Genomic DNA, 15,417 nt, shown 5'->3' on the forward strand with positions numbered 1-15,417 from the left:
CTAAAACAGTAATGAATCTTGAAGGCAATAGGTGTTCGAAATCTGGAGTTCAGGGTATTATAAGAAGCCTTAGATTTAGGCCTCTTATTATTCTTATGTTTTCTTTAAATGACACTCAAATGACACACAGGTCTAGATATGAGAAAAATTTAGGAGTCTTTAGCCAGCATTATAAGACACTTCCGGTTTTCACATCAGCTATTTCTAAAGGTCAAACAGGGGGCCATTCGGGTTCTAATGAGTGTTTCTTCAGGTTCATTGTACGGAGGAAGGCTCAAACTACCACCAGGGCCATAAAACTGCTCCTGGAAATGCCCAAAACTCCTACGAAGGCCTTGTCCAATAGGTGTTCTTGGGCGATGAAATGTCTCATGATACGACCCTTTATGTTCTCATGTTTTTCTTGTATATGTGCATTAGCAGCTGATATAGGAAGTCTCGTCTCACTGTTTTCTTTTTCATCCTTGCCGACAGGTGTGTTGTGACTACAAAATCAGGGCAAGGAACAGCCGCACTTGACTTGGGTCACTTTGCATATGTAAACGAGTGTAGTGCAGATGGCATGCAAAGTGTGTGTGTGTGTGTGTGTGTGTGTGTGTGTGTGTGTGAGTGCATGGAAACACATAAACAACTTTGCAATTAAATGAGGAATAAAACAAACACAAACACACACACACACACACACACACACACACAGGCAGAGGTGAACATCCCATATTCAAAGTAGTATCAAATAAAACATAAATGCAATAGTTTTACATTCATCGATCTAACGGATGTGATAATACTGCATGTTTAGGTGGTGACAAGAGTGTGTGTGTGTGTGTGTGCGTGTGTGTAATGGCACCACCCTCTTACAAAACACCCAAGGCTAAATGTGACCAAACAATTGAAAAACAAACAAACAAAAAAGAAGTGGTACAAATACAAGAATTGAAATGTTAAAGTTTAGAAAGTTATAACAGCAAATCCCCGAGACACACACACATTACACATCATGGCAAGGAAGCAACAGGAAGTATTAGTTTATCTCTTCCATCAATATCACAGCGGATGAATAGATATATGAATAAAGCAAAAATATGTTCATCTGTAAACTTCCTATGATATCCTGAGCACCAGATTTGGCTCCCTGTTGCCTCCAAGAATCAAGACTGTTTTTAGGGAGCCACAATTGCCTTCAAGAATCAAGACTGTTTTTAGGGACCCACAATTGCCTTCAAGAATCAAGACTGTTTTTAGGGAGCCACAATTGCCTGTTCACATGAATTCATACTGATGGCTTTTCTGAGGAGTGTAATTTTACTGTCATTGAAAAATAAACAAAAATAAAACAATATTGACGAGTGGACTTTTGCTGTATTGTAAGAAGAATAAACAAAATACATAAATCAAACACCATACAACCAAATAATAAATGGGGAACCAAGAAAGAGAAAGACGAGTATCTCCAAAAATGAACAAGATAAATGCTAACTCAAATACCCTATGAAAGAGCTATGTAATTAGTAATAAATGAAGCAAAAAGGGAAAAGAAGTAGATGAATAAAAGAGGAGGAAGAAGAAGAGCATTACCCAACACAAGGTACAAAAATAGTTGCCTCCATTCACAAGAAGAGGAGCAAGAAGCAACACTCGAGGGCGCCGTACACAGCTTCTTCCTGAGTCATGGGTCATGCCTGCCGCCCATGATAAACACAGCCGAGAGAGAGAGCGAGAGCGAGAGAGAGAAACTGTCTAGGATACGTATAGTACTTTAGATTACTTTACTCAACTCTCCACTAACTTCTTCACTTTCTCAATTATATACACTTTAGTCAATCACGTAATCTGTTCTATTTCCAGATTCTTGTTCAGGAGCAAAAACTCGACAGAGAGAGAGAGAGAGAGAGAGAGAGAGAGAGAGAGAGAGAGAGAGAGAGAGAGAGAGAGAGAGAGAGAGTCTAGGCTATATACAGTATTTTACATAACTTTGAGCAACTCCATTTCCATAATTTCTCCATCTTCTCTCTCTCAAATACACTTAAAGCCAATGCCATAATCTATTCTATTTCCAGACTTGTTCAGGAATGCAAAACTATATCTGAATGTATCGAATTGCACCTTCTCTTTTGTATAGTCCTTAGTTTGTAGCGTAATCTGTTCTATTCCCAGACTGTTCTTCAGAAGTGTAAAACTATAGCTAAGTGTGTCTGACCGTTTCTTTCTTTTATTTATACTTTACTCAATGGTGCAATCTCTTCTAATGCCATACAGTTCTTCAGGAGCTCAAACTGTATCTGCATGTGTCCATATAGTTGTTCAGGAGCCCCCAAAATGTATCCGAGAGTATGCGATTGTCTCTTCCTGGCACTGGCGGCACAAGAGAAGGAGCAACAGATATCATGTTTCAACGGAGGCATAGGTAGAATTTTCCCACACCTTTAACTCACCCAATGACACTGATACACACGCTGAGGTTTGTTTACATGGACATTATAACCCCTTACCCACCTCCTCTTCCCCCACCCCACCCCTAAGCACTGCCAATCAAGTGTCAGGTGGGGTAAGGGGGCATGGGGGAGGATGAGGAGAGGTGGGGTGGGAGAGTGAGGGTCAGAAGGGGTGAGGGAGGGTTAGAAGGGGTTTGTTAGGGGTGTAAAGAAGGGTCAGGAGGAATGAGGGGTGTGAGTGAGGGTCAGAAGTGGTGGGGAGTGAGGGAGAGTCAGTAGGGGTGGAGGGGTGAGAGGGAATCAGGTGGGAGGGTGAAGAGGGGTGCAGGAGTAAGGGAGGGTGAGGTGGGATGAGGAGAGGGAGTAAGGGAGGGTCGCATCCATCACGCTAACCAATGGCATGCCTTTGCGGAGGGGAGGGGAGCAGGATTAATTACTCTGAGGTGACTTGGTGGTTTGAGGTTCTTGTGTGTAGTTGTTTTTGTATAAGGCGTTATTGTCTTCTTGTGACCATTGCATCACGCTCCTCTGTGTACCTCCGTCTGTTGGTGCTCCAAGCTTTAACTTTACATAACCGGATTGCCGTAAGTGTAATGGTTTTGCTGTGATAAAGTACATTAGCCAGCAAATCGTCTTTTCACTACTGCACGCTCATGGCTTCTCATATTTATCTTTTTTTTTTCTTTTTTCTAGTGATGCTGAAGTTTTTCCCAATTTACTTTATTACTGTCCTTGTTATAACTGTGCTGAGTGGACCTTAGTGCATAGTGAAGTATTCCGAATGTAGGAAGGAATAACCCCTCACATGGTTATTCCTTTAAATGACACTTCCCTGAGCAGGTCTAGATGTGAGAAGGATTTGGATGTCTTAGAGTTCTTATGTTTTCCCAAAAAAGCTAAAAATAAATAAATAAATAAAAAAATAAAAATAGAGCGTATCTTGTCTCTAGTTACACTGTACAGGATGCAAAACAAAAGACAGACCCTTACACAACAGTTACTGCAGCCCTGGATATTCCTTACATATTATTATTTTTTCCTTTATGTTTCTCACCAATTCCAAAACAACTTTTATATAGGGAATGCTGAACCTCAAAGTAGTATTTTAGACGAGACATCTTCAAATTACTTTATTTTACCCTCTTTCCCAGCAACTCTTGTACAGGGAATGGTGAAACTCAACACAAAATATCAAAACAGACATCTTCCTATTACTTTCCTTTATTCTCTTTCTTTGCTTGGAGTCAAGAAATTAGGCAATATAATTCAAAATGGTGGCTCGCTAAGATCGTTTCTGCAACTCTCTATAGAAGAATTTAAATTACGTTTCTCTGGCTATTCCCTTACTAGTGCACTGTCACACACAAAATTCCTGAGCAGCTAAGATCATATTTGGTTGTACGAACATATGCAAGCAACTCTCTGTACAGGAATCCATATTTTTAGCTTCTTTTATTTTAGGCTATTCCTTTACTGATGCAATATTGGAGATGCAAAATCCCTGAGCACCTAAAATCATTATTGGCTGTAAATTGCAAGCAGCTCTAAATAGACTGCAGGAGTTATTTTTTTTATTCTATTATATATCAGGCTATCCCCTTACTAATGCAATATCAGAGTAACAAAATCCCTGAGCTGCTAAGATCATAAATGGCTGTAAGTACACATCCAAGCAGCTTACTTTTGAAGAGCCACTCCAAAACTTCAGGTTACATAGAATTAAGAGCTCATTCCTGGACTTCTCCTTGACCCAGTATTCCAGATTTAAAGGAATGCAACAACTCTTCCCTCCCTCCTCAATACTTACTATGGCCTCTCACCCCCTAGCACAACAAGCCTAGGGTGCCTGCTCCTACACCCATTCACAGACTCAACACCTCTAGACAGGATTGGGTTGCTAAGTTACTTGTAAAGAGTGTAGAAAAGAGTATAAAGTGTGTTTCTATGCAGGGTATCACCAATGTTCTGTCGACGCTCAATAGACAAACCCCAAAGAAGTATTATGCCTGCTCCTACATCCATTCATAGACTTGACACCTCCAGATAGAATTAGGTTGCCATATGTGTAAAGAGTGTAGAAAAGAGTACAAAGAGTGTGTTTCTATGCAGGGTATCACCAATGTTCTGTTGATGCTCAATAGACAAACCCCAAAGAAGTATTATGCCTGCTCCTACATCCATTCATAGACTTGACACCTCCAGATAGAATTAGGTTGCCATATGTGTAAAGAGTGTAGAAAAGAGTACAAAGAGTGTGTTTCTATGCAGGGTATCACCAATGTTCTGTCGACGCTCAATAGACAAACCCCAAAGAAGTATTCATTCATAAGACTTGACACCAAGGGATAGAATTGGGTTGCTAAGTTACATATAAAGAGTGTGGTTAAGAGTATAAAGAGTGTGTTTCTATGCAGGGTATCACCAGTGTTCTGTCGACACTCAGCAGACAATCCCCAAAGGAGTATTATGCCTGCTCCTACATCCATTCATAGACTTGACACCTCCAGAAAAAATTAGGTTGCCATATGTGTAAAGAGTGTAGAAAAGAGTACAAAGAGTGTGTCTCTATGCAGGGTATCACCAATGTTCTGTTGAAGCTCAATAGACAAACCTCAAAGAAGTTTTCATTCATAAGACTTGACACCAAGGGATAGAATTGAGTTGCTAAGTTACATATAAAGAGTGTGTTTAAGAGTATAAGGAGTGTGTTTCTATGCAGGGTATCACCAATGTTCTGTCGACGCTCAATAGACAAACCCCAAAGAAGTATTCATTCATAAGACTTGACACCTAGGGATAGAATTGGGTTGCTAAGTTACATATAAAGAGTGTGGTTAAGAGTACAAAGAGCGTGTTTCTATGCAGGGTATCACCAATGTTCTGTTGACGCTCAATAGGCAAACCTCAAAGAAGTGTTTAGCATTGTGTTGTGTTGCCTCGGTCACCCGGGATTAGCCTTGAGGCAGACTACTGTTTATCATGGGGGCTTGAGAGGCAGCATAAATTTAGATGAGCTATTTATTGGCATGCATCCCTGCCTTGCCTCTTCCAATGCCATCAGTGACTCTGTTAGCGGGGGAGACTGTGCTATGGGGAGGGAGGGAGGGGGAGGGGAGAGAGAGAGAGAGAGAGAGAGAGAGAGAGAGAGAGAGAGAGAGAGAGAGAGAGAGAGAGAGAGAGAGACAACAACAACAAAAAAGCAGGCAGATATAGACTACAGATTGAGGGAGAAATGCAGAGACTAAAAAAGAAGAGAGAGAGAGAGAGAGAGAGAGAGAGAGAGAGAGAGAGAGGGCACCTGCACCATTAGCTTGCAGACGCCAACTCTCCTTGCCCACCACTCCTGTTATTTGACTCTGCATAAGGTCAGGTGAAGAAAGAGAGGCAGAGAGAGAGAGAGTGAGTCATCAAACAGACTTCATTTCAAACTCTGCCCAATGATGTGGATTCCGGGGCCAAAGTGCATTTCCAACTAGTTCAACAAATGGACTACAAATGGCATACAATGAAAAATAACAGAAAATAATGGAAAATGGTGGTAACAAACAGATTTTCGTTCAAACTCCCGGTGATGTGGATTCCTGTAGCCCAGAGTATATTTTCAACCTGTTCAGCAAAGCGACTAAAATTGGCACACATCTTCATCAACTCATCCAACCCCATAAGGAAAAAAATAAAGACATCAAATTAAGAAAAATAAGGGAAAAATAAGGATGTTAAAAGAAGAAGAGGGAAGAATATGGATATTAAAAGAAGATGAAGAAGAGAAAAATAAGGATGTTGAAAGAAGGGAAAAATAAGGATGTTAAATGAAAATGAAGAAGGGAAAAATAAGGATGTTAAAGTTAAGATGAAGAAGAGAAAAATAAGGATGTTGAAAGAAGGGAAAAATAAGGATGTTAAATGAAAATGAAGAAGGGAAAAATAAGGATGTTAAAGTTTAGATGAAGAAGAGAAAAATAAGGATGTTGAAAGAAGTATGTTAAAGTGAAGAAGGAAAAAATAAGGATGTTGAAAGAAGAAGGATGTTAAAGTGAAGAAGGAAAAAATAAGGATGTTAAAGTGAAGAAGGAAAAAATAAGGATGTTGAAAGAAGAAGTATGTTAAAGTGAAGAAGGAAAAAATAAGGATGTTAAAGTGAAGAAGGAAAAAATAAGGATGTTGAATGAAGAAATAAAAACTAATATATACAATGGAAAAACAATGATATAAAAACTTGCAAAAATGTGAAGTAAAGGGTAATAGGTCCTCACTAAATGAAAACAACAACAAAAACTGATCAAAATGTACAGTAAAGGTTAATAGGTCCTCACTAGACCAACCGAGATGACACCCCAGCCTCCTCAATCACCACCACCACCACCACCACCATGAGTCAGCACCTCCATCAAGCTTACTCACCCAAACACCCGTTCACCCCCCCACCCCCTCTCCACCCTGATGTAATATTCCCTTCAATGACACAGAAATTGCTACATCAAGACATCCTCTCTTGATGCTTTCCCCTCTTGCACATCTTTCCATAACAAGAGAAAGTGAATCCAAACATCCCTTCACATCTTTTTAACAAACACAGGGCACATATATCACCACAACAAGACACATCCTTTCTCAGAGCCTTTCCCATCTTGCACATCCTTCCATAACAAGAGAAAGTGAATCAAAACATCCTTTCACACCTTGCAACACATACTCCTTTCAGTAATACGAAGGCACAATATTGAAAACACATCCTTGTCAGCTGCTCTTGCCTCATCTCTCACAGTTTCTCCCTCCTCATATATAATTCCCTGCACATCCTTCAACATACACTCATTTCAACAAACACAAGCCATAATATAGAAAGTCCATCCTTGTCAGTCTCTATCTTGTGTCATCTCTCACAGGCTTTCTCCTCTTATATATAATTCCATAACAAGAAAAAACGGAGTCAAAACATCCCTTCACACCCTTCAACATACGTACAATCCTTTCAAAACACACACAAGGCACAATACTGAACACACATCCTTGTCAGTCTCTCTCATCTCCTCTCTCACAGCCTTTCCCTTCTCACATAATTCCCTAAAATAAATAAATAAAAAATCCCTTCACACCCCTCAACATACACTCCTTTCATCAAACACATCTTTGTCAGCCTCTCCCCTCCCAATGACATACCAACCCAGCATGAAAACACCCTTTCAAGCCCTCCCCAATCATCTGCATCAAAGACAAGACACCGTCCCAGACACACCGTCTCGCCCACTCTCTCAGTGCCATTACTCCAGAATTACCCCCAACTCACTCTATTAAGCAGAGTAAAGTTAAGGGCGTACACTGTCATCTGTGGGGGATGTGCTATCTTTCACAAGGGAACAGCAGTCAGCTTTAACAGACCAATTCCATTTGAAGACTGGAGAGCTAAATGGCCAGTCAGATTTTAATTAGGCTGATGTCAACGTGTGGGAGGCTGGAAACTGACATGTCTATTTAGGACGGGCAGTGTCATCAGTGAGTGAACATCTACTAGCAAACTGTAGCAATCTTGCTTCACAACCAGACAATTCAGGTACGTAACCATCAATGAATGACTCTATACCGGCTAAAGCTAGATTTTGGCCAAGCTGATGCCGGTTTTTACAGGAATGGAATGAACACACTTGTGACAGGTGTTATATTGCAACTTTTATGCAAATAATGGAGAGCAGAAAAGTTTTGTTAAGTTTATACTGTCAACTGATTACCTATAAGACTGATGCTAAACAAACAATGACTGACTGAGGTTTTTTAAATGAATGCTAGATTTATTGATGACAACCTGTTCTTATGAGGTGCCATATTATGTACGTTGCTGCTTGTCGTCTCCTTATATCCCTGTTCACACATAGCTACATCTACCTTTATGTTTCTTTTCCCATTTACTTATTGGTAATTTCTCCATGGAATCAGCTGCTCTACTAGAAAATTAATTCATGATGGTTTTGTTCCCTGCTGGTTTATACCCCCCCTTAAAGCCCTGGGCATCTGTGATGGGTATTTGTGTCACACTCATTACAGTTAACATGAGTGAATCCCCCATGGTAAAAAATATTGCACCTATATGGCGCAGTTCCTGTTGTTACCTCCATGCAACTCTTCTTCGGCCTCTGTCTGTTTGGTGTCAGGAGCGGTGAAGGTGACCTGAGCCTGGTGATATGCAGGTGTTATTGATGTCTTCCCAGACTATTAAGCAAATTACCAGCAACATGTGAGCAGCGTAAACAGTGACCATCACCCTGCCAACCATTCAGTTGGTTGGCATCATTTCTTTACTATATAAGAATATTCACCTGTGTCATCAATGGGCTTCGAAGACTACTGTTGTATTTTATATTCATGAACCAGTAGCTATTTGTGTATTGTCTTTCTAAACCTGAATTTATCTAACTTATATCCATTGTGGTATGTTCTTTTTAAAGGGGGGCAACTTCAGGGGGTCCTCCTGCGCATATGGTACGTCCAATAGCTTTGAAATCTTAGTATGTTGTTTGTTACTGTAAACGTATGTTAATCTGTGAATTTCATCAAATTCGGGTGAAGTTTAGGAGAGACTCAAACAAAGCTTTTTTTTTTGTTGTTGTTGTTTCACAGGCTTTATTTTTCAGTTAATCGGTTTGAAAAAAATACCATAGAAACTTTGTTTACCTATCTACATTTTGTTGGAAGTAACTTTTTGATTTTTTGTTTTGTCTTTGAAGAAAAAAAATTACAATCTTTTGTCAATTATTATTTTCTCCTCTCTGTGTCCCGTTTTCTTTTGACATTATTGAAAATCTATTTCCAACAAAAAATTGCCCCTTAGTTGTAGTTTCAACTGATGCTTTACAAAAGTCGATCAGACTTTTTACCGATTTTGTGAAATTAATTTGAATTTAAAAAACTAATTTTCAAGATATTGGCTCCTAAAGATATTTTTACATTTCATTCCTGTCTTGCCATTTGCATTTATTTGATTGGCATGAAATTTTCACATATGACTTACTGGAGAATGATCAGGCATCTGTGCCCGCGGCACTCCCGCGTAGCGCGAGTGCCTTGCTTCTACGCTACTCTCTTGCTTGTTTTCTGAGGTTTGGCCGCTCCATAAGCCCTCTTGATGTTGGTGACTCTTTTTTCTGGTTGCCTTGCGCTTGTACATCATTTATAAGGACGTTTTTTTGGCTGGAGAGGAGAGAAAAGTACGACATACTCTCCCCGTCTGTGTCTCGCTTGGCACTGGTGCGGTGGCACCTCTCTTCCTCCCCTGCCTCTACGCGTGAAGAAGAGAGGATGACAGATGACAAAATTTACGAAGAAATAAAATGTTCTAATGCAATTTTTACGTATATATGAATGCTACCGCATATGTTGACATGAGCGTCTTATGACGCGCATGTCCGACAATGATGCAAAAGCCCCTCCAGGGGGGAAGGGTTTTAATTTTACGAAAACAAACCTCACCACATGGTAATTTAGGGTTTCCCAGCCATGCTGAGCAAAAAACATGTACTCGTCCGATTTTAAATATATTCGTCAAAAAATACCTCGTAGTCGCCCCCCTTAAATCATTAATGTCAGTAGTACTTTATCTTGGAAATACCCTTAAAACCTTTTCAAAACTTCGATCAAATCACCTCACAGTCTATGTCTTCACAATTCCTGACAGTACCGTAATATTGTGATTCCTCAGTTGATCAGAGATCACACACACCCTGTATTATTCAATGTGTAGTCGTGGGGGTTACTTTTCCTACACTTTGGACACTGCATTTGTCGATGAGGAACTGCATCATCCATTTATGTGACCACTCATAAAGGACATTCAGCTTCTCCAGAATAGAGAAAACCCTTACTCATGTTTTAATGAAGAAAATAACACCAATGTAGCTCATATAATATTGCCTTCATAACAGTAAAAAAAAAAAAAAAAAAAAAAAAAAAAAAATTCTCAGTAACACCAACCTTGCTAAAGTGGGGCACAACTCAGTGTCTGTGTTATGTCTCTACAAACTGCTGTGTCACATTCATGTAAATCATCATGTGGGTTACAGACACCAGGGAAGCAAATATGACAACAGGCCCCACATGCACACACACTCCGGTAATACTTACTAAGAAGCCTCCCCCCCCCCCTACCCCCAAGACAAGCCTGGGGAACTGTGGAGAACCAGGGTTTGGGGGGAAGCCAAAATCACAAAAAACTGGGCTTCCAAAATTCCCCTAGAAAAACCCTAAATTAAGGAAAATTCCCTACATGTGGGGGGGTCCAGGGGGGGCACAGCCCCCCTTTGGTTAGGAGGGGGGTCGTTAGCAGGTTGTAAAGTTCAGTTGGAGTAGTTTAAATATGCTCCCCCCCCCCATAAAAAAAAAAAAAAAAAAAAAAAAAAAAAAAAGAATTTTCCATCGCATCATACATGTTGGGGGGGTCCCGCCCCCCTTGGTTAGCATGGGGGTGAGGGGGGCTGTTTGGTTATAAAGTTAGTACTTTCCTTACTTTCGAGACTAGGGAATTTTCCTTCATTTAGGGATTTTTCTAGGGAAATTTTGGAAGCCCATTTCCTAGTGATTTTGGGTTCCCCCCCAAACCCCGGTTCCCCACAGTTCCCCAGGCTTGTCTTGGGGGGTAGGGGGGGCTGAAGTGGTGGAGGGGGAGGCGGACTTCTTAGAAAGTATTACCCACACTCCCTTACGCTGTGCCACTGAAACCCAACAAGTCCTCCGTCAGCAAAAAATATAATATCTCCAAAACAACAACTTCTGCCCCCCCACCCTGACACACACACGAGAAAGCACTTCCTTCCATATAATTCCTCCGAAACAACACTGAAGACAGTATGACTTCCCCCCTCAAAGTGCAAAACACACACACACACACACACACACACACAAGAAAGAACCTCCTCCTCTGTGTATGCAAGTGACTGGCAGGTGTGCTGGCTGTGTGTGTGTGACCCTTGCTTGTCACTGAACACCCATCAAGTAAAAGGGGCAGGTACCGTATATATATACAAGGCCGTGTTACACCTGGATGAATATGACAGCTACACCCACACTTAATGCCTAAATACTAATCAAGAAACAAGGCAGCTACACAGGTAAATGACTGGCCAGGTGACAGTAGCTTCCCTTCCCCTCATCAAGTAAAAGGCCCAGGTGTATACAAGGTCAAGTTACACCTGGATGGATATCACAGGTATACCCACAAAGTGTATATACATCTTCATCATCATCAAGAACATAAGCACCTACAGGCTATAGGTAACCATCCAGGTGACAGCTCCCCATCCCCAAGGCAATGGTACACACACCTGTCCTCACCTGCTGTACCCTAGGTGTGGCAGGGGTAGGTAGGCAGGTTCATGAATCTGTAGGAAAAGTTTTAAGCTCTGAGCCAGCCATTAGACCTTCCTGACTTTCCTTCAAAGACCACCCAAATGAACATGCCCACCTGGACCCTTATTGCAGCTCCAAATAAGTATGCAACATTCACATCAGCAGGTACGTACATAAGTTTCATCAATCAGGAGGAAAAGTTCTCAGCCCTGAAGCACCGAAGTAACTTTCCTGCCTTTCCTTCACTGACCACCCTGATAACCAGCTCAGTTCCCATGCCCACCTGGCCCCTTCTACAGCCCAAATAGGTACATGACAGACACACAACCAAGTGTACACAAGTTTCATCAATCAGTATGAAAAGTTTAAGGCGTCAGGCACCCACGTAACCATTCTGACTTCCATTTCATGTCCTTTCACCCAGAACCCCAGCCAGTCCCCATGCCATCTGGCCCATAATTACAGTCCAAATAGGTATACATGACAGGCACATAAGCAGGTACACAAGTTTCATCAATCAATAGCAAAAGTTCTAAGCTCTCACCTGCCTACATAACATCCCTGAGTTAGTAAATTTTAAGTAAACAGTATTCCCTGATTTATAGGATGAAACTATTTTTTTCAGGCAAGTTTTGATAAGTTGTCTAAATTAGTCTGTTAGCCATTTCTCTCAAATAATTTTTTCCCCCTCCTCCCTTCCTAAAATTGGTGATTTCTGCCAAACAAATGATGCAAATCACAGCAAACAAATTATAAGGCAACAGAAATAAAAGCTTCGTTCTCACAATACGAACATAAAATAAAAATGAACTTAATCCCTCATAAGACCATGAGGAAGGCGGGCTCTGCCGCCATCGCCTCGACCGCTGATTGGCAGTGACAACAACATTACCACAGTCTACATTAAGGTGCAGCAAGGAGTGTATCACACGTGAATATCGCAAACACTAAAACTTAACAGATCTAACCAAAGTAAGCCTAAATTAACCAACCCTGACCTGAGCTAAGAACAGAAACCTAACTCACCTGACTTGTACCCCGGATATAAATCACCAATATATCTCCGACAGACCATACTTAAGTAAGAGTGATTTGAAAAGGCAAAGCAATATGGCAGTGCGTTGTGTGCCCAAAGTACTTCATATGGCAAAAAAATGTCCTTCACAGTGAGATGGGCGTACTTCTAAGAGTAATACCAGCCCCTATGCCCACCCGATAAGCCCTAAAATGGTATATGACAGTTACATAAGCAGGTACACAAGTTCATGAATCAGTAGGAAAAGTTCTAAACCCTGAGACACCGACATAACCTTCCTGTGACTCATTCACACACCACCCTGATGACCACCTGGACCTTAATTAAAGCTACAACTAGGTAAATTTCAGGTGAACAGGTATTCAGCACAGGGAAATGACATGAGAACACCTGAACTCCTTTAAGGTTTGGATTCTCATACCAACAGACCCTCAGGTAGCCCCCCCCCCCTATGCCCAAATTAAACCCAAAATAGATAAAATGACAGGTGAGAGAAATAGAATGTAAAGGAAATGACATAAGAACACCTGAACACATTATTGACCTAGGTTCACGTGCCACTGACCCCAGGTGACCCCGATGCCCACCTGTACCTGAATTAAACCCCAAACAGGTAAATGACAGGTAACCAGGTATTCAACGTAAAGAAATCTGACATAAGAACAAATCATTACACATGAACACAATTTAGGCTCAGATTTCTATACCACCCAGACCCCAGGTAGCCTCCATGCCCACCTGTACCCTAATTAAACCCCCAAGAAGGTAAATGACAGGTAAACAGGTGAAGTTATAACATAAGAATACCCGCACATATTTTTGGCTTAGGCTGAAGCATCCCCCAGACCCCAAGTAGCCCACCATGCCTACCTGTACCCTAATTAAACTCAAAACAGGTAAAAAGACAGGTAAGAGGATTTTGATGTGAAGAAAATCTTACATGAGAACACCTAAACATGTTACTGGCTCAGGTTCACCTTCCCCACAGACCCCAGGTGACCCTTATGTCCACCTGTACCCTAAATAAACCCCAAACAGTTAAAATGACAGATAAACAGGTATACAGTCAACATAATAGGAATATCTGACATGACAACACCTTAACATATTTTTGGCCTTTATTCACATACCCCCCCAGACCCCATGTAGCCCCCATTGCCCACCTGTACCCTAATCATAGCACAACAGGTAAAATGACAGGTAAACAGGTGAAGAAATAACATGAGAATACCTGAACATATTTTTTTGGCACAGGTAGCCCCCCACCCTCCCCCCTATGCCCCCTGTTCCCTAATTAAACCCCAAACAGGTAAAATGACAGGTGAGAGGAATTGAATGAGAGGGAAATCTGACATGAGTACACCTGAACTCCTTTAAAACTTAAATTCCCATACCAACAGACTCCCAGGTAGCCCCCCATGCCCACCTGTACCCTAATTAAACCCCCAACAGGTAAATTGACAGGTAACAGGTATAGTGAAGGAAATTTGACATGAAAAGACCTGAACATATTTTTTGGCCCAGATTCAGCCCCAGCCCAGTACATGTCAAGCCCCCTGAGGGACCTGTCAGCCCAAAGCCCCCAGCCACACCCCCAGGGGCAACGGGGCGAAGAGGAGGAAGAAGAGGATAAAGGGGGCGAAGAGGAAGAAGAGGATTTAGATGAAGAAAAGGAAGGGGAAGAGGAAGAAGAGGACGAGGGGGAAGAAGGGGAAGAGGACGAGGGGGAAGAAGGGGAAGAGAAAGAAGAAAAAGGGGAAGAAGCCGAAGAGGAGGAGGAGGAGGAGGATGAAGAAGAGGAGAGGGAAGAAGGGGAAAAGGGGAAAGAAGGGGAAGAAGAGGAAGAGAAAGAAGAAATAAGGGGAGAAGCCGAAGAGGAGGAGGAGGAGGAAGAAATAGAGGATGAAGAAGAGGAAGAGGACGGGGAAGAAGGGGAAGAGAAAGAATAAAAAGAGGAAGACGAAGAAGAGGAGGAGGAGGAGGAGGAGGAGGAACAAGAAGAAGAAGAAGAGCGCCACCAACCTCCTGCCGCTGGCCTCAAGGTGTCCACATCGGCCATTTTGACGCATTAGTAAGGGCACGGCGTTATTTTCCACTCTTCGTCAGGCACTGCACCACCTGTACGATGTCCCGGCCTACATAATACACTTCCACGGGCCAGGGGGCGAGGGAATCAGCGAGAAGGGCCAGCGCCGAGGCTCCTACACAGGGTCGAGGGAGGCACTGAAGGCGGGGAGGCGGCTACTGCACATGCGCCGGCCAGAGGGCAGCACCAGCGTTGACAGATTATCGTACTCAGATTTATTTATTTATGTATTTAGCGGTTTTTAACGCCTAGCTATTACCGAAAAATATCAGGATCTTGCTCTTTTAACGATGAATATAAATGAGTTTTGTTATTGGAGCCCAGAAGAGAGTTTTGGGGTAGGAGAACGGCTGAGTACGACAATCTGGCAGCGTTGAGCAGCATCAGTGTTACCAGATTGTCGTATTCAGAGCATCGTATTTACCAGTTTCTGACGCCTAACTATTGCCAGAAAACGTCAGGAATTAAACATTTTAACGATAAATATATATGAAGGTAGTTATTGGGGTTGAGGAGGCATTTTTTGTGTC

The 15,417-nt window shown here is 41.8% G+C and overlaps 1 protein-coding gene and 1 long non-coding RNA gene across 34 annotated transcripts in view; one reads left to right on the forward strand and one right to left on the reverse strand.

The window, feature by feature from the left end:
• Positions 1 to 3,260, forward strand: part of LOC126981548 (uncharacterized) — a 6,528-nt gene extending 3,268 nt beyond the window's left edge. For all 4 annotated transcript variants that reach the window (XR_007733990.1, XR_007733988.1, XR_007733989.1 and 1 more), the window contains one exon: positions 1 to 3,260. This exon is cut by the window's left edge. This is a non-coding gene — a long non-coding RNA (uncharacterized LOC126981548).
• Positions 1 to 15,053, reverse strand: part of LOC126981546 (phosphatidylinositol 4-phosphate 5-kinase type-1 alpha-like) — a 113,022-nt gene extending 97,969 nt beyond the window's left edge. For 16 of the 30 annotated variants that reach the window (XM_050832804.1, XM_050832803.1, XM_050832776.1 and 13 more), the window contains exon 1: positions 14,824 to 15,051. In XM_050832804.1, the coding sequence (XP_050688761.1) occupies positions 14,824 to 14,860 (37 nt within the window). In that variant the 5' untranslated portion in view covers positions 14,861 to 15,051. Of the gene's footprint in view, positions 1 to 11,750; positions 11,798 to 14,823 lie in introns of all 30 variants that reach the window. The other 14 variants (XM_050832773.1, XM_050832786.1, XM_050832775.1 and 11 more) reach the window with 3 other exon arrangements.
• Positions 15,054 to 15,417: the final 364 nt, after the last annotated feature.

The sequence above is a fragment of the Eriocheir sinensis genome, chromosome 48 (genome assembly GCF_024679095.1).
Source record: "Eriocheir sinensis breed Jianghai 21 chromosome 48, ASM2467909v1, whole genome shotgun sequence".
Classification (NCBI taxonomy): Eukaryota; Metazoa; Arthropoda; class Malacostraca; order Decapoda; family Varunidae; genus Eriocheir; species Eriocheir sinensis.